The sequence below is a fragment of the Lissotriton helveticus genome, chromosome 4_1 (assembly GCF_964261635.1).
Source record: "Lissotriton helveticus chromosome 4_1, aLisHel1.1, whole genome shotgun sequence".
Classification (NCBI taxonomy): domain Eukaryota; kingdom Metazoa; phylum Chordata; class Amphibia; order Caudata; family Salamandridae; genus Lissotriton; species Lissotriton helveticus.
Window position 1 is genome coordinate 1,082,219,315 of NC_136063.1, and position 20,459 is coordinate 1,082,239,773.

General features: G+C 42.8%; 1 protein-coding gene across 1 annotated transcript in view; it reads left to right on the top strand.

Moving 5' to 3' along the window:
* TPPP (tubulin polymerization promoting protein) overlaps positions 1-20,170 on the top strand; it is a 440,224-nt gene extending 420,054 nt beyond the window's left edge. The window contains exon 3 of the mRNA XM_078687675.1: positions 19,922-20,170. Within this exon, the coding sequence (XP_078543801.1) occupies positions 19,922-20,119 (198 nt within the window). The 3' untranslated portion in view covers positions 20,120-20,170. The remainder of the gene's footprint in view (positions 1-19,921) is intronic.
* The last annotated feature ends 289 nt before the right edge of the window (positions 20,171-20,459 follow it).

A 20,459-nucleotide genomic window follows, 5' to 3' on the forward strand; every position in this document is an offset into this window, starting at 1 on the left:
TGACCAAGACGGGGTCATTCACTCTATCCCATCAGGTAATGGGGCTGGATCGTGTCTTGGGGGGGATTCTTGGCTCTACACCTACAGATACTCTAGGTACACTTAAGGTAGGTTTTTCATAGTAGGATTTATTGCCTTTTAATATGCCTGCATATATACAATAGTTACCATGGTAGAATTATATCTACTATTCATGCTTTTGATGCTTGTAATAACGTGTATCTGCTTCTGTCTACTACTCATTGCAGCACACATATTTTATGCAAGAATAATGTTGGTTCAATTAATATTATTGAAAACGTCCCACTGTGTATTCTCTGTATTTTGCTCGAAGAATAAGTGAGCACGAGTGACTGAGCGAAAGGTTCTGTACGATTTCCATGTTTCCTGAGGAATCAGGGTTGTCATAATCAGTGGTTGCCAGAAGCCATTTGCTCCCTGGTAGGTTAGGGGGGCTTACAGTGGGACTGTGAACTAGCTGGTCTATAGGCCAACATATCCTGCGGGGGTGTCTGGAATCAGTCTTGACACCAAGCCCTTAGTTTATGTTGTCTGTGCAATGCACAGGTCCTAAGGATTGGTAGGAACTACACAACAGCAGAGGGATGTGCTCTCATGTTTTTTATAGCAAAGATTACTGTGCTTGGTGGACATATGAAGAGGGAACATATGGTTTCATCGACTTTGTAGTTTGTTAAAGTTCCTAATTAAATACATTGTTGTCTGCGGTTTAAAAGCAAGTTTAGAAGAAGCATAATCTGAGCCGCTGGTCCTGACATAGAAGGTCCTAGTTGACTGGACCGACTTTCCATGCTTCTACATAGCTGGGGGTTGGAAATTAGTTTTTTACTGAAACATACATTTGACATGTGGGTGTGTGAGTCTGACTGTAGTTAGTACAAGAAACACGTGTCAAAGAGTTGGGATTGAATTGAGCGTCGGGATTAAGTTTGTTGCAATTCATAGAGCGCCCGATGGCGTCCCAGTTCGGGACGTCGTAGGAAACCCTCTACACCACGAAAGACTTGCATTGACAGCAGAGGTTTTGTCCACACTACAGCATTGAACAGATAATTGCTCTATTCTGTGTGAACCAGCCAACACACATTTCCATATCCTTGACATGACTGGTGATTGTCACATCGTCACTCAGGAATCACACAGAGACAGTTACTGGGACTTTGGTTATCGATTTTTTATTTGAAAAGCATGGCGCAGCTTTGGCATATGTGATTTCAACTCCAGTACAGAGACACGGGACCTTGTTGAGTTGATACCTGTTGAATTCATTACATACATTTTCCATATTAGATGCCCCTGCATTTCTACAGTTCTGATGATTCCAACAATTCTAATGATTCCAACAATTCTAACCAGGGGTCGAAACATTGGGTTGCATTAAACCACAGTTGCTGTTTGTCTTGGATACCTGCCCTGGATTCATCGGACACTGAGGGAGAGTGGGAGCGAAAGTGGTACTCCAACTACCAGGAACCCCGCAATCACCATCACCTGTGCTCCTCCCCTGCCGCCTTGATAACTGCTCGCGGCCCCCGCTTCGTGGTCGCCGCTCGCAGCAGTTGCTGTTTGTCTTGTATTCCTGCCCTGGATTGATTGGATGCTGAGGGAGAGTGGGAGTGAAAGCGGGACGCCAACTACCAGGAGCCCCGCAATCACCATCACCTGTGCTCCTCCCCTGCCGCCTTGATAACAGCTCGCAGCCCCCGCTTCGCGTGAGCCGCTCGCAGCAGTTGCTGTTTGTCTTGGATTCCTGCCCTGGATTGATCGGACGCTGAGGGAGAGTGGGAGCGAAAGCAGGACTCCAACTACCAGGAGCCCGCAATCACCATCATCTGTGCTCCTCCCCTGCTGCCCATAGCCTACATCTCAGGACAAGCTTCCCGCTACGCGGAACGCGCGCGGGCGCGTGCCGGGCAAATCCCAGGCCAAGGGCAGGCCCGTTTGAGCCACGCTGGGCTGGGCCCCCCCTCTAAGCCCTTGGATACTGTAATAGGTAACACGTATGCTAGTTTTTAAACTGAAGCCTTGTCAATTGAAAATATTTTTGTGACATGTCATTGCGTAATGGAACAGGAAGGAAAGGAGCGGGAGCAGGGTATGTTGCAGGGACTCTTGACCAATTTATTAGGAGAGCCTCCTCAGTCTTGGCACCTGAGATAGAGCTGACGGAACGCCGTCTCTCAATGGACCCAGCACTCTCAAAAGGATCCTCTTTGGGGGCCATCCAGAACGCACGCATGCCAGACAAACAAGGCCAGATTGACGTTGCAATTGCCTCACAGGAAGTAATCACAGGTACACAGGCCACCCAGGCTCCCCAAACATCACGGAACCCAGGGGCTAATTAATCTACTAATATAGTCTCGGGGGGGAAACAACCCCTGAAGAGCCCCGCCCACTATCTGATCGCTTGAGGGGGGCAACTGTGAAAAGAAAGCGAGGAGCAACCCGAGTGGGACCCCAACAGAAAGGGAAGAAGGTGAAAAATTGTCCGCAAAGTATACAGAAGGAATCTGTCATCGAGGACGGCGCAAATGTTGACATCTTGCTAGGGGCCCAGGCAGAGGGAACTGCCCCAGTGCCGGCAGTGGCCTCTGTGCAGTCTGATGATCCATTCTGGAGGAAGTTGGAGGCTCTTTTAATAGCTCACTTGGAGCCCCTGGGGGATAGACTTAAAGCAATTGAACAAAGACTTGGGAAGGCTGAGGGGGTGATAATGGGTACGTTAGGCAGCATTGATGATAAGATAGAGAGGGTTGATCATCTGAAAAGTATAGGAAGGGAGGATGAAAGGGAGGGCCAAACGGATTTAAATCGTACTGACATATTTAGGTCAGATATTGAAGCAAAACTCCTTGTGAAAGAAAGCGGGGGGGAACTGGAAGGTAAGGGAACAACTGATGTTGACAGATTACAGGGGGGCCAGGTAATGAAGTGGTAGAAATGAACAGTGTAAAGAAATTGCAGCCCTATCTAAATCTACCCCCAGACTCTGCACCATACGTCGCGGTCTTGACGGGGTCCCAGAAATTAAAATGGAAGTTGAGGAATCGTATGATCAATTTTAAAACAAAACAATACACTGGTTAAATTGTAACAGGCCTTTGCCTCGAGAAGCTCAATGTAAGATTCTTCTCGTAAGGAGAGTGAGCTGGGTGGGCAATAAGCAGAAAAACATATCAGGGGACTGTATTGTGGTGAATTTCAATGATACTAGGGCAGTACAGCATGTTACTTGTGGTCAACAGATAGGTATGCGATCAAATATAAAGGCACAAGATTTAAGTTATTTCTTTAAGCCTGAACACAATGGGACCACTGGAGGGTACTGGGAAGACCATGGGGGGTGGACACTGCAGCCAAACAGAGGACGGGGAAGGACACACAGAGCAAGGAGTGAGTATCCGGGCAATGGTGCCGAGGGATCACACATACACGAGAGTTTGACAGCTCAAGTGAGGGAAGGGTATGCTCTTCCGCTATCTAAAAAATATGCGCCATTGTGTTGGGGTAGACATTTTAGTGAAGTAGACTGACTACCCAAGGATATGACAGGCAAGTTAAGAGAGCCACAACTAAGAACACAAGCAGGGAGATCCCAAAAGGAGTACACCCAAAAGTGAAATATGTGGCACCATGCAACGCACTTCAAGCCAGAGCTACAGACACCCATATACTTAATGGGTCCATTATGACCATCGGGTCCTCCCCCAATGGTCATTGGAGCACCCTAGAACTAGTGTCTTGGAATGTGGCGGGTCTCTCAGCCAAATTCCAAAACACTGAGTGGCTGGAATACATCAATAGATTTAATGTAATCTGTGTCCAAGAAACCTGGGAAGTGGAACAGACTAATTTTAACTTGGTTGGATATAAATCGTTTGGAGTCCCAGCTGGTAGATCAACAGCAGGCAGAGCAAAGGGTGTTCTCCTGTTATGGGTCCATCTGAGTCTGGGTGGGATCTGGAAGGACCTAAATTGGAAATCAGACTGTATGATAGCTGTGCAGTATAAAACTAAGGACCTCAACTTAACTCTACTTAACTTTTATAGTGCGGGAGGATGCAGAGTGGGAGAGCTGGAGGAAAGATTGGGGCTACAGAGAGAGCGGGAGAAGGAGGCCATGGCCCCACTGATTTTAATAGCAGGGGATTTTAATTGTCATTTGTGTCCGAATTTGATACCTTTTACGGAAATCTGGACATCTTGTAATGTAGAAGAGGGAGCCCACTTTGACCATAAGGTGGAAGGAAAGGAACTAAATAGGGTGATGAAAAGTTATAGTATGGAACACTCAATGGATCTGCTAACTATTAAACCTAATAGGCAGGTTAATCCTACCTTTAAAGGAAAAGGATATTGTTCTTATATTGATTTTATACTTGTATTCCACCTGTTAAAACAGCACATTTTGGGGTTTAATATTGATTGTAGTGGTTTCAGTGACCTTAATCCTCTAACAGTGACAGTGGCAGTGTCAAGGGTTAGTAGAGCAATAAGGAGGGGGATAGGAGGTATTAGGGAGACGGTCACGGATCGGGGGCGTCGCCTAATATGGTCTAAACTTGATGGAGATAGTTTTTACAAATCACTTTTAGAAGAGGGGAAACAGCACCTAGAGGTGTGCTTAAACCTAGAGGTTAATGGGCCCCCGCTGGTCGAGGCATTTGAAGAGATAGGGCGGCTAGTAGATAGCCTAATGCATACGACAGGGAGAGAAAAAAAAATGACTAAGCCCAAATGAAATGGTTTGATAGAGGGTGTTCCCTAGCCCAAAAGAATCTAAGAGCAGCTCTCAAACACAAGCCCAGAGACAAGTTAAGGGTCACACACTGACTACTTTATAAACAGGCAGTAAGGCGTCGGAAGAACACGCTCCAAACCCAAACGTGGGAAGATTTAAGAGGAGCAGCAGAAAGAAGAGATCTTTCCACTTTTTGGTCGATAGTTAACAGTCCTTGTTTTCAAGACGGAAATAGCCCACAGATAGCGTCCAATGTGCTCCCTGAACAGTGGGTGGAACATTTTAGTGGACTATATAACAGAGGGACCACCGTGACTGGGGAGTATGAGGTAAACAGGGAGAGTGGGACAGAGGTGCCAGCATTTACATTAAAGGAGATTGTGTGGGGTATTAAGGGCCTCACTCGAAATAAAGCTCCAGGCCCGGACGGGATTCCGCCGGACCTCTTTTTAAGCAATGTGGAACTGTGGGGACTAGTGTTAACTAGAGTGATAAACGCAGCCACGGTTTCTGGCCTACTCCGATCATGGTCATCAGCCACAATAGTGCCTATTTTTAAAAAGGGCGGTAGGGATAGCCCCCAGTGTTATGGTCCCATCTCTTTGATAGATGTAACAGCTAAAGTAATGGGCAGGGTCGTCCTGAATCGCCTTATGAGCTGGGAAGAAGAACACCATGTTCTCACTGACATCCAGTACGGTTTCCGGGCCTGCAGATCCACGACCGATCAATGTTTAAATTTATATCTATTGGTTACGAAATATACAGTAGCCAATAAGGAAAGGGTCTATTTAGCATTTATGGATCTGGCAGAAGCCTTTGATTGTGTGAACAGGGAGAAGCTGTGGGCCATAATGTCCAATCTAGGGGTAGATGCTGGCCTCATTAATATTCTGAGAGCCCTTCATTGGAATACATCTGCAAAAGTGAGGGACAATTTGGAGGAAGGGCACACCGAGTCTTTTAAGTGTACCAGCGGGGTCAGGCAAGGATGCATCTTGGCCCCCTTTCTGTTCTCTATATATATTAATGGCCTAGAACAATTTTTAATCAAATCAAAAGTGGACTCACCAAGAATAGGAAGAAGATCAATCCCTGTCTTGCTTTATGCAGACGACGCGGTCTTGCTGGAACACACCTCACTTGGACTGCAGCGTCTGATAGACGGATTTTTAGAGTTTATGAATAGTTTAGATTTATCTGCTAACCTGACTAAATCATATGTCATGGAGGTGGGGCCAAAAAATATGGGAAACATTTTTAATTACAAAATAGGCATAGCGAGTTTAGCAAAGGTACAGACCTTTTCATACTTGGGCATTTTATTTGATAGGGGTTTAAGTTTTAAATCATTGATCGAGGAATGCTGTAACAAGTTAGTATCAAGCTCAGGGGCTATAATGAACTTTAGCCGTAGATTGGGGCGATGGTCCCCGGAGCAGATGTTGACTTTGTACAACTCGATCTGTTGTGCAAAAGTGACATACGGGGCAGAATTGTGGGGGATGGCGGAGGCATCCAAATTACAAATAGAGGAAAACAAATACCTGAGAAGGCTCCTCAAAGTCCCCCAGTGTGTATCATCCCATATTCTACATGAAGAACTGGGATGTGAGTACCTAGAGGACAGGGTGAGGAGTAGGCCCCTTGTTGCTTGGTTAAAGATTTGGGTCAACCAAGAAGCCAGTCCGACTAAACAGATAATCATGGACTGCATGGGGAGGGAGAAAGGAATGTCTATCCCTTGGCTCAAATATGTGAAGGATGGCCTAGATAGTATCAGGTGTGTAGATCTTTTTTCGACGCCATCATGTATTACAAAACGGGACCAATCTAGAGTAAAGCAGATGCTTTCTAAATATGAAGCCACAGCACGTGACGTGGAGGCCAGAAACAAACAGTCAGTTCAGGCACATACTGTAGTGAGGTCCAGTAGTGGTTTGGAGCCCTACCTCGCCCTTGTACATAATCCCCGGGACAGATTTTTATTTACACATTTTAGGCTCAACCTTTTTCATCATTTATTAGCCGAGCCGGCGGGTTTTACTAATTTAGTTGAGTCAAAGGGTCCCTGCGGCTGCGATCATCGATCTCCGCAGGATACCCTTCATTTTTTACTATTATGTCCATTTTATTTAATGCCCAGGCATCGCTTTTTAAAATGTTTGTTTAAAAAGGCCAATCTTCGACTTGTGAAAGAAGCTCTCGTATTTTTACAAATGGCCCGAGATCCCCATACTGTATTTTGTGTGATACATTTTTTAAGAACATCAGTTAAATTAAGGGCCACTAGAGAAATTTGCGGAGCAACATCACAAAAAATCTGATTGTGGGGTGGAGAGGAGAATGTAGTTCTTGTATATGATCTGTGAAACTAATAGCACTGTATTTTTATCGGATGTTTCCTTTTAATTACAAATGTTTGTATTCTTTTTATACTGTACTTTTATGGTTAACAAAAAATGCCGAATAAAGAATATGAATGAATGAAGACTGTAGTTAGCAAAATTCAAATTGCTTTAATTCGGAAAAGGATCTCTTAAGTTTTCTATTAAATTAAAATAAAGGGAATGCATTCCCATTATAGATTGATGTGTATTTCTCCACTACTTCAGTGTCCTAGAAAGATATGAATGCTTATCCATGAGAAACAGAGTTTACAACGCTGCCAATGCACTGCATTCCTATTACAACGCGATGCCTTTACATCGCAAGTCATTAGATCGACTTGTTGAAGGGGCGCTCTAACCTACGGAATAGTATAATTTACTATTCCAACACCTTTCATACTGGTAACAAGCTGGATTTGGAATAGTAAATTATACTATTCCTAAATCCAGCAAGTCGATCTAATGACTTGCGATGTGAAGGTGTCACGTTCTAACAACGTTCTAACAACATACTATTGCATGGTAAATAACGAATTCCTGTGTACATGCACATCTGTGCATGTACACCTGTGCCATGTGGCACACAGACATGCCCTAAGGGCATGTATGTGTGTCACATGGCACACAAGCCAGAAACAGGGGTGCAACAGGGTGTCAAAGTGACACCCTGTCCCCCTTGGCAATTCGGTATTTTTACCGATTTGGTAATTACCGAATCGGTATTTGCCATTGATTCCTATGGGCTTCAAGGCCCATAGGAATCAATGGCAAATACCGATTCGGTAATTACCGAATCGGTAAATACTGAATCCTACCGATTCGGTATTTGTTACCGAATAATTACCTACATCAGATTTACCGATTCATGAATACCGAATCGGTAAAATTCGGTATTTATGAATCGGTAAATCTGATTTACCTACATCTAGCCCAAAATTCCTTATCCAATGCAAAAACAACAGTTGATGAGCAGAATGCAGAACAATGTCATACATTCACCTCAGTAGAGAGATCTGGGCCTAAATCCATAGTTTTTTTTGTACACCATGCCATTCCAGTTTGAACCCAGCCATATGCAAATCAGACTTGACCCAGTGCCCCATGGGAACAGTCCAGCCCGAACTGCCAAGCCAGGTCCTCCCTGGACTGGAAACAAGCATCCTAGGACCGGTTTTGGGCTTTCAGCCCTCATCAGCCAGGATAGCTTGATTCCAGTAGAATGGAGAGCACGGGACTCACCTCTGAGCATACCCGTCCCACAACAGTTGATGGATAGAATGCAGAACAATGTCATACATTCACCCCAGTACAGAGATCTGGGCCTAAATCCATGGTTTGTTTGCTCACCATGCAATTCCAGTTTGAACCCAGTTATATGCAAATCAGTTTTGACCCTGTGCCCCATGGGAACAGTCCAGCCCGAACTGCCAAGCCAGGTCCTCCCTGGACTGGAAACAAGCATCCTAGGACCGGTTTAAGGCTTTCAGCCAGGATACCTCAATTCCAGTGGCATGGAGAGCACGGGACTCACGTCTGAGCATACCCGTCCCACTCGGGGTGACAAATGCAAAAACAACAGTTGATGCATTTGGGATGGGTATGCACAGACGTGGGCACCTTGCTCACTGTGCCACTGGATTCAAGCTAGCCTGGCTGAAGAAGGGTGAAATACCCTGAAACCTGTCCCAGGATGCTTGTTTCCGGTCCAGGGAGGACCGGTCCAGGGAGGACCTGGCCTGGCAGTTCGGTTTGAACTGTTCCCATGGGGCACATGGTCAAGACTGATTTGCATATGGCTGGGTCCAAACTGGGGTGGCGTAGTGGACAAAAGAACAATGTATTGAAACCAGATCTTTTGACTGGGGGAGAATGTTTGAATTGCCACCATTCCATCCATCATTTGTTTGATGCAACACTTTTTGCCCTAAGTGGGATGGGTATGCCCAGACGTGGGTCCCTTGCTCTCTGTGCCTCTGGATTCAAGCTAGCCTGGCTGAAGAAGGGTGGCATACCCTGAAACCGGTCCCAGGATGCTTGTTGCCGGTCGAGGGAGGACCTGGCCTGGCAGTTCGGTCTAGACTGTTCCCATGGGGCACAGGGTCAAGACTTATTTGCATATGGCTGATTTCAAACACGGGTGTGGCGTAGTGGGCAAAAGAATGATGGATTTAACCCAGATCTTTTGACTGTGGGAGAATGTTTGCATTGTCAGCATTCCGGCCATCATTTGGTTGCTGTAACACATATTCCTTATCCAGGCATAGTTTTATCATTTACATTCTGCGACTGCTGTACATGAATGACTACACATCCCAGTAAACAAAGAAAGCCAGACTGAATTTGCTATCCTCAGGCTTGACATGGAATATTTTGTGATCTCTTTAGTCTTTTTTTGGGCTAATCATAGCTTTCGGAAACTGAACAACATGTGCAAGCTCTGCACTGCTGGCCTTTTTTTTTTTTATTTCTTCTATGTAGTTCACCTAAAACATTTGTGGTATGCAACATTTCACGTTTTTTGGTCTGGCCTAGAGACAGCATTGTGTGCTTTGCAGCCTCAAGAAATGAAAAATATTGATCAATACAAGATTCGTCCTTACTTAAATGCAAGCAAGGGTTTTGGGTTAGTCCTCTTTATCAATTAATCTTTGAAATAAAGTAATAACATTAAATAAATTAATCTTGAAAATAAAGCACAGGGCAATAGGTCATCCTACTTCATCCATTGGCTCTGTAGTACTGTGAGTGACAATATTCTATCTGATTACACGTCTACTTCTTCCTTAAAGAAGCGCACTTCAGAACCAGGGTCAGTGGTCTGATACGCTACTTTGCCAATTTATTTTCTTTTCTTACTCTGTCACTTTATTTCTATTAGACATTCACGTGGGTTTAGAGTATGCATTTAGGTTGTAGTAAGTCAAAGCCAATAGCATAGTTTCCTGTAATGTGCATTAAAACTGAATAAGGGTTTCACTAACCATTATAGGTCACCTCCCTGCTAACAAGCACCCATATTGTTCTAATTAAATTATATGTAAGTATTAGTTTTTTTAAATATTAAAATTGCAGCCCTATGGCCATCATATTAGGAAGGCATGTTTTCTTCCTTTTGTCTTATTTGTATTCCAATTATTTGTAATAAAACCTTTTTTAAAAACTGTAAACATTGCACCAGCTTGCAAGGTCTGACATTACGATGCATGTTTACAAAGAAGTGAAGGAGCGCAGCATTAGCCTTCTTGGCTTAACGTTGCGCTCCGCCACCTCTGAAATGCAGGGCTGTACCATATTTTCAACAACCCTGTGCAGCCCTGCATTTTTCTCTGCCTGGTACTAATTGCAGCTGCCTAGCACCAACACAGGCCCCCTTGCACAATAGTGCCCCTTCCTGCACATAACCAATCTTAAATGGCGATTTGTAACTTATATGTGTGCTACTTTATGTAGCACACATAAAGGTGCAACTCTTAATTTTAAAATGATTGTTTATGTGCAGGAAAGGACACCTTTCTGTACATAAACCATTATGCATGGTGTTTTGCTGTTTTTATGTATGCTGCACAATGCAGCACACATACAAAACAGCAAACACTAGGACAACTAAAGCATTTATTCTCATTGCACCCTGTTAAGTCCAGATTTTCCCTGGTTTTAATTTTGGCACTGCCCCATATTTAAGCCACTCTTGAAAGTATGGAGCAACCTCAAAATCAATTGGTGTTTCCAGGGAACACCCACCACAACACCCATTTCCCACCCCTTTCACCCTAAGTATAGCGTGAAAGGGTGCCTTATTTACAAGGCAGCATTAAGCCACATGATGGACCAGATGTACGACTGGTCGCAAACAGGAGATCGGTCTGTTTGCAACTTCAAAAAAGGGTCCTGGCATGTACAAACGCTATTTTGCGAGTCACTGACTCGCAAAATAGCGCTTGCGACTCTCGCTATTAGGAAGGGGCGTCCCTTCCTAATAACAAGTCTCAATCCAATGTACTATTGTTTTGTGACGGCATTTGCGGCCACGAAACAGTTTCAGTTTACCACCTACTTCAACTCTCAAAAGGGAAGGAGTCCCCAGGGAACCCCATACCCTTTGTGATGGGGTGCGAAAATAATTTTTTAAGAGAAGGCAGTGGTCCCAGGGACCACTGTCTGCCCTTAAAAAATGAAACTGAAAAGTTTCATTTTTTCTTTTTAAATGCATCCCGTTTTCCTTCAAGGAAAACGGGCTACATTTAAAAAAGAGACAGCTTTATTGAAAAAGCAGTCACAGACATAGTGGTATGCTGACCCCACCAGGCCACCACCATCCCTGTGAGTGCTGGCCATTCCTAATGGGGTCGCAAATTGCACATGCCTCATGAATATCAATGAGGCATGCAATTTGCGACCCCATTAAGAATCGCAAACGGTGTCTGAGACACTGTTGTAAATTGCATTTTGCGAGTCGCAAAGTGACGCAATTTGTGAATCGCAAAATGTGAGGATTGTACATCTGGCCCCAAGTGGCTGAATGTTGCCTTGTAAATAAGGCAAAGCCTGTCCGCCATCACAACGCCAAAAAAAGTGATGATCTGGTGGCTTTAGGGGCCTGTGAATATGCGCCTTTGTCTTTGTCAATGCTTGTTGTCTATGTTGGCTGCTGCTTTTATTATAGTCCTTATGTTTCATAGGCCAATGCGGACATACAGTCCTACCGTCTACACCTAGAGCCTGCTGCGGCATATTTACAAGGGTTGTGTGATGGAACCACGCATGGGTTTAACATGCATGCCTGTTTCACGCTGTCTCAACAATGCAAGTCTTAACCACGAATATGCCTTAACCACGCATACCTTTACAAAGAATTATGCATTTTCAAGGCATGTATGGTAAAGACATATCCGTGGTTAATACCTGAAAGGTAAGTCTTAACTCCCGACTCCTGCCCCTGCCCTGAGTCCTAAAACGAACCAATTCCTCCTGAAAACCAACTCCCTCACCCAGAGCCATAGAAACTACCCTGCTCCAGTCCTAAAAACTACCCTGCCCTCCCCTAAGCCCTAAAAACTACCTGAGCCTTAAAATCTACACTGCCCCTAAGGCCTAAAAAGTTTTATGATCCCTGCCCCCCACGCTAAGCCCTAAAAGGCCCCCCCAAGCCCCTGCCCTGATACCTAAAACGACCCCTTCCCTCCTGAAAAAACAAACCCCTCCCCTAGCCCTGAAAATGAACTCCCAGACCTGTAAACTACCCCCTGCCCTGAAAACTACCCCGACCCCTCTGGCCCTGAAAACTACCCAGACCCACCATCCCTGAAAACGACCCAACCTTCCCAGCCCTGAAAACCACCCTAAACCACTCAAGCCCTAAAACCTACCCCAAACACCCCCGCCATAAAAATTACCCCCCAGCCCTGTAAACTGCCCCAGCCCTGAAAACTATCCCAACCCCCCCGGCCCTGAAATCTACCCAGACCCACCATCTCGGAAAACTACCCCAACCTCCCCAGTCCTGAAAACTACCCAGAACCACCCCAACTCTGAAAACTACCCTGAACCACTCTAGCCCTGAAAACTACCCCCACCCCCCCAGCCCTGTAAACAAACCCGAACCCCCAGCCCTGAAAACTACCCCGACCCCCAAAACCATACAAACTACCTGGCCAAACCCGACCCCAGCTCCACTTACCTCACCGCGTTGCTTCCTCTCCCGATCCTTCCAGCTGCTTGGCTGCTTCCACCAGCTAGACAGCACACTGCCTTAACCACGTATACACATGGTTAAGGCATATGCGTGGTTAAGACAAGTGCTTGGTAGCACTTGCATAGTCAGAACGCAAGTGGCTGAGGACATGGTGTTCTGACTGTTTCCCATTTACAAGCCCCTATTGCCACCAGAATGTCAATTATTTGAACGTTGTGGTGGCGATACGGAATTCGCCTTATGTACAAGGCAGCATTAAGCCACTTAACGTGGCTTAACACTGACTTGTAAATAAGGCACCCTTTCACACTATACTCACCTTGAAAGGGGTGGGTAATGGGTGTTGCGGTGGGCGTTTCGTCGCAACATCCATTAATTTTGACGCTGCACCTCGTTTTTGCTGTTTTTATGTGTGCTGCATTGTGCAGCACACATTAAAACAGCAAAACACCATGCATGATAGTATATGTGTATATGTACTGGAAGGTGTCCTTTCCTGCACACAAGGCCGGAATGGCTACCGGGTGTTTTGGTGTGCTGCCAAGCTGGGGGCTGATTTCGTTGATGGGGACCTGCATGTGCTTAAAACCATTTGTTTTGCTTTATTTATTTAGAAGCAAACGCAGGTCCCCATCAACGAAATCAGCCCCCACCACAGTGAAATCAGCCCCCAGCTTGGCAGCACACCAATACGCCCGGTAGCCAGTCTGGCCCTACCTGCACATAAACAATCATTTTATAATTGACCTGCTGCAGAGTCGCGCGAGCGCGTCGGCAAGATGGCCGCCGCCACCGGAGCTCCGTAACCTCACCAGCCTAATGAGCTGAAAAACGACGAATTTTACCTCAAGGTTTGCTCAGTTTATGCAGCGCTTGCCTCCTCTGCTGGCCCCCTACCTTTCATGCGAATTTTGGGCATTTTCATCGTGTGGAATTCACTCGGTCTGCTTCCTGGCTCCTCTCCACAGCCTCAGCTCCTGTTCTGCCGATTACCTAAGCACAAGGGGCGGGACATTCCTGAAGAAAGGGCCTGGCTTGGGCCTAGCCACTCCCAAGGCTCACATTAACCCCTTCATTTCCTCTTGTTCGAGTGCTTTGGGAGCTTTTACTACCCTTTTCCCTCATTTATTAAATTTCTTAAATTTATTACATTTTTGAGGTGGAATTGGTAATTCTGCATTTTTTTTTTTTTTTGTTGCAATAAGTTGTTTTTTCCCCTCGAGATGGATAACAAAAATTCTATTACCAACAAAAGGAAGCAGCAGGTGTCTCCTCCCCCAAATAAATCGAAAGTTGTTGAAACTTCTGAACCTTCACTTACTCGGATACTGGAAGAAATAAAGGCGCTGCGCATGAATACTGATGCTATTGCAACTGAAGTGAAAAATGTGCGTAAAGATATGGCGTCAATATCCACGAAAGTTTCTGACAATTCTATTAAAATTCAGGACAATAAAACCAAACTTGATGCTTTTACACCTTTAATGGATCAGATAGTACCAATGCATACCCAATTGTTGGAATTGGAGAACCGTAATAGGCAATATAATCTACGCATTTTCAATTTGCCGGAAGAAGTTGAAGGTTCCGACTGTCGCCTGTACCTGGAATCCTTACTGCCTGGTCTTCTCAATGTCAAATTTCCTGAAACATTTGAGGTGGACAAAGCACATAGAATTCCCTCACACAGGAATCTACGTCATACCAAACCCAGGCAGGTGATTTTTAAGGTTTTGCGTCACCATCACTTGGTTCTCATAAGGAAAGCTGTCAGAGACATTCCTTCGCTTCTGGTAAATGGCTCCAAAATATTTATCCATCAAGACTTTGCTAAGGAAACGGTTGCCATTCGTAAGGAATTTTCTTCTATGCGTCCACATCTGAGAAGCCTTGGTTTTAAGTATGGTCTATTTGATCCGTCCACAATGCGAGTTTGGAAAGACTCCTTCTCGAAATCTTTTCATCGTCCTGCAGATTTGAGACTCTTTCTGGAACAACAAACTTCGTCATCGATGGAAACTCAAACTGCTGTTACTTGATCATGGTTGATTTGAGCATTCCTGGCGTTTTTTCTCTTTCTTCATGAGCTCCAACGGTATATGGCCATGCTTGTGGAACGGGTGTGCGACTCTGTGTCCTTATTTATGTGCCTTGTTTGTACCTTTTTCTTCTTTTTCTGTTCCTTCCTTTTGTGTCTTTCCCTGCCTGTTCTAGCTTTCTGTGTAGAGTTACTTTTCTTCCATGGCTGTTCTCCCTCTTCTCTTTCTTTACTTCCTCTTTTCCTTCTCATTTTACTTCTTTATGGCTACTATACATGATGTTAAAATTGTCTCACTTAATGTTAAAGGTCTGAGACATCCGGTCAAAAGAACGAAAATTTTAGATTACTTGGGGGCCTCTAAAGCTGATATATGTTTTCTTCAAGAAACTCATGTTGATGATACCATTTTGCAATATATGAACAAAAAGTGGGTTGACACTATTGTCTCATCACCTGCCCTTGGTGAGAAAAATGGAGTGGCAATTTTCTTTGCAAAGAGATTACACTGTCAGATTCTTAATAAATTTATAGATGCAGAAGGTAGATATATTGTTGTTAAAGTTAAAATTCATGATTCCACCTTCTTTTTGCTTAATATTTATGGCCCTACGGCCGATGATCCTTCGTTTTGGTCACACTTATCTACAGAAGTTCTAAAGTTGGGACAAGTTCCGTTGATTGTTGGAGGGGATTTTAATGTGATCATTGATCCATTACTTGATAGACTTTCTACTACAAAGTTTAGACCCCCTAAAGTTTTTCATGCTTTTAAGTCTTTCCTTAGCACTACTAAACTGGCTGATGTGTGGAGACTACACTTTCCCACTGAAAAATGGTTTTCTTTTTTCTCTAATCCCCATAACTCTCATTCAAGGATTGATTATTTTTTGATTTCACCTTCCTTACTCCAGTCAGCTACTAATCCTGTTATAGGAACTATAGACATTTCAGATCATGCTCTAATTTCATTTGTCTTAAACATCTCGTCGACCTTTACTAAACAAAATAGGTGGCGTATGAACTCCAACATTGTACTTACTGATAAGCACAAACCTAAGCTATTGCAGGCTATAAAATATAATTTTTTATTTAACCCTGAAGATTCCACATCAATTGTTACCAGATGGGATGCATTTAAGGCTTACATTAGAGGTACCACTATTTCTATTATGGCTCATGAGAATAAACAATTTAACGCTAACATTAAGCATTTAGAAAAACAAATTGCTAAATTTGAGCATTTGTTTATCTCTTCCAATGATTCCCAGTACAAACTCACACTTCAAAAACTCCGCTATGAGTTTAATTCCATTCTTAGTCAGAGAGCAGGAGTCCAACTTTCAAAGTCCAATGCTAAATTTCGTTTTAGTACCAACAGATCAGGAAAACTCCTTGCTAATTACTTACGAATTAAAAGAAATAAGACTCAGATTACCTCTATACGAGGATCTCAAGGCAATGTGGCTATTTCTCATAACGATATTGTGCAAGAATTTTTAAGTTTTTATTCTACCCTTTATAGTAAACCGGACACCTGCCCTGAGTCTTTAATCGACTCCTTTTTAAATAAGTGCAACTTACCCCATATTTCCCTATCAGAGAGAACAGGTCTTGACTCGCCAATTACATCTGAAGAAATTTTGCTTGCCATTAAGTCACTTCCCAAAAATAAATCCCCAGGTCCGGATGGTATCCCAGCGGAATTTTACAAAGAATTTCAATCCCTTCTCCTCCCTTATTTGGATACCCTTTTCTCTCATTTTGGCTCCTCTGGTACAATCTCAGGCTCGTTTACAGACGCCCTAATTATTGTACTGCCTAAGCCTGATAAAGATCCTACCTTGGTCTCTAACTATCGCCCCATCTCCCTAATAAACCAGGATTGTAAGCTCTATGCGAAAATCCTAGCTACTAGACTAGCTCCGGTATTCCATTCCATTATTCACCCAGATCAATCTGGTTTCATGAAAAATAGATATTCTGCTAATAATACTAGAACGCTACTACACATTATTGAACAAAGTTCTCAACTTACTTCTCCTGCGGGAGTGATGGCATTGGATGCAGAAAAAGCTTTTGATAAAATCCACTGGCAATTTTTGTTTAAAACTTTAGTGTCCTTTGATTTTGGTGCCCCTTTTATTCGTATGATTTCGGCCTTATATTTTGCCCCTACTGCTCGTTTGTTCATTAATGGTCAAATTTCTAGTCAATTTCCGCTTTTTAGAGGAACTAGACAAGGTTGTCCCCTTTCTCCTCTGTTATTTCTTTTAGGTATTGAACCTTTCCTTAATTATATTCGCCTTTGTGATGATATTAAGGGTATTGTGATCAATGATGTAACTGTTAAAACTTTAGCATATGCAGATGATGTTTTATTATTTATTAATAACCCTCTTTCTTCTGTTCCTTCCCTATTAGACATTATTACTCAATACTCTATGGTTTCAGGTTATAAATTGAATGTAAGCAAAACTGAATTTTTTCCTTTGAATGTGTTTTGTACCTCAGAGATGCTCCCAAACAAAGATATTCTTTGGCAAACATCCAAACTTAAGTATTTGGGTATACTATTTGCTTCATCACTGCCAGCTACATTAAAACTTAACTCTGATTTTTTAATTGACTACATTAAAAGCAAAACGTCCAAGTGGTCTGCCCTTCATCTTACTTGGTGGGGAAGAATGGAATCTATAAAAATGACTATAGCGCCTAAACTTTTTTATTCGCTAGCTATGATCCCAACCCAATTTCCTCTTAGTTTTTATAAAACTATTGACACACTTTTATGTAAATTCCTTTGGTCTAACAAAGCCCCTCGTATTGCTTACAAAAAGTTAAAACTTCCTAAGGCTCAGGCTGGTTTTTCCCTGCCGGACTTTCACCTTTACCATAAAGCTTTTATCTTAAAACAGAGCACCCTTTGGTTTAATACTTCACATATGGTAAAGACTCCAATTTGGTTGGATATTGAAGCGTCCATTATACGGCCTTTTTCTTTACCTTCACTGCTGTCAATGTCATCCACAGCGAAGGTTGTTCATCTTTCTTCTATCATTAAGTCCTCTAGATTGATAATTAACGATTTAGACTCTAATTTTGAAATGCCCCTTCTTTACACAATCCACTTGTCTTTATGGCATAGTGCACTACTTAAATTGAACAGAAACATTACCTTCTGGTCCTCCTGGATTTCAAAAGGAATTTTACATCTTAAAGATGTATTTAATGGCACTGCTTTTATTCCTTTTGATCAACTACAGTTAAAGTTTGATCTCCCAGCTACTGACCTTTTAAAATATCAATTTTTGTGTAACTCTATTTTGGACTCCTTTCCCAATGGTATCCCCTCTTCCACCACTAATGACCTATTAATTTACCTCACAGCTGCAACATCGTCCCCTAAAGCTGTCTCTGTTTTTTATAAAAAACTTTCCACCTCAATGGGCTCCAATGTTCAGATTATTGCATCGTTTTGGAACAATGAACTTTCCATATCCCTGTCAGATGACTCATGGTCCTCTATATGGTTGGACAGTATCTCAGGCTGGCTCCCAGTGTCCCTTTATCAAACTAATGCCTATATTTTATTTAACGCTTTATGGACTCCATCACGTTTATTTCGTGCAAAACTACTACCTTCTGATGTTTGTTGGCACTGCAATGCTAACCCTGGTTCGCTTCGCCATATGCTGTTTGATTGTCCAGTTATTATGAAATTTTGGTTGGAAGTATGGAGTGTAATTTTAAAAATTTTACCTTTACGAGATGATATTTCTTTTACTTTATTAATTTGCAAATCGTTTGCCCTAATTTATCCCCTTTCTGAGTCAGAGACAAAATTGTTTAATTTTCTAATCACAGCTGCCTTAAAATCCATTACTTTCTGTTGGAAAGATGCTTCTTCTCTCTCAGTCCATGCTTGGTGGTCTTGGATTACCTTTACAAGAAGAGGAGCGCAATTATCTCTTAAAGGCGTTACTCATAACTTACAATCATTTCAATCGTTTTGGTCTCCTATTGATTCTTATGTTCTGCAATGATATTGATATGCTTTTTCTGTTGATGTACTTTTACATTATAATTCAACTGTAACTCTGTAATTTATGACTTTATGATCCTATGACTTGTTATTTCCTTCCCCTCTCCCTCCCTTTCCTCCTTCCCTTTCTCTTGACTTATGATTCTCTTTTATTATTATATGTTAATATTGCGAATTTTTGGTTTTTTGCATTTCATATTGATTATTTGATCACTTATGCTTGTAACTTCCTTACTCTTTTTTGTATTGTATGTGTTCTTTTTCTTTTTGTCTTAAAACTTAATAAAATCTTTTTGAACTAAAAATAATTGACCTGCTGCAACTTCGAGGTGAGCTGCACAAAGCAGCACACATAGAAGTTACAAATCGCCATTTAAGATTGTTTATGTGCCAGAAGGGACATCTTCCTGTACATAAACAATAATTCCCCACAACGCAGGCCCCCTTGCACTACTGTGCAAGTGCATTGGCTCTTGGCAGCGGAAATTATCACCAGTGTAGGGGGAAACGCAGGGCTGCACTGTATTGTCGTAAATACAGTGCAGCCCGGCGTTTTCAGAAGTGGTGGAGCAAAGTGTTAAGCCAGAAAGGCTAATGCCACGCTCCATCACTACTTTATAAATATGCCCCTGCTGTGTTTTGAAAATCTAGTTACCCTTTCAAGGTTGTATCTGGCTTAGTGTGCAAGGAAAGCTTGTTCTTTCTATGGGAATGCATGTTCTCTCTGTTTTACTATGGTTTTTCAATTATTTTCAGTACACAACACCCAACTGCTATAGTCAATTGGTGTATTGTAAGTTTGTCAGAATTTTGTGAGGGTATTTAAGTAGTCAGATTATGTGAAATATCTTAATTCCCTGCAGAGACAAATATACGGAGAAATAGTAACTTGGTTAATTCCATTGCTTCGATAGTTCTTAGAACAATACCGAATGTTTCTATTTAATATTTGTATAAATCTGATCAAAAATATTTTTTCTCTGTTAAACAGAAAGCAGTTTCATCTCCTACTGTGACCCGGCTTACTGATGTCTCAAGATTCACGGGCTCCCACAAGGAGAGGTTTGATCCTTCAGGAAAAGGGCTTGGCAAAGCTGGACGGGAAGACCTGGTGGACCAAACTGGCTATGTTCCAGGATATAAGCATGCCGGCACATATAGCCAAAAAGTCCAAGGACTGTTCAAGTAGAAAGATTGCGATGGAGGCGGGCAGGGAACAATTGACAACACCCGTCAGACTGAATGGAACTGCACTATTTCAACAGCTTTAAAAATGTCTATAATGCCCATGGGGACATCAACACCATCACATTCCTATCGCATATATAAATTGGCAAAAAATAAAGACGTTTAGGTATCTGGCAAGAAATCTTGTAGAGATGCAATGCTTTCATTCTTGAAAAAGCAGCCATACTTGCTTCTTCTGTTTTGAGTGACCTGCTTGTAAGAAAAGAATATCTCTTTGGTCAGTTTGTGTTATGACCTGGATTTCAGCATAGAAAATTATTGTCAAAAAGTTAATTACGGAA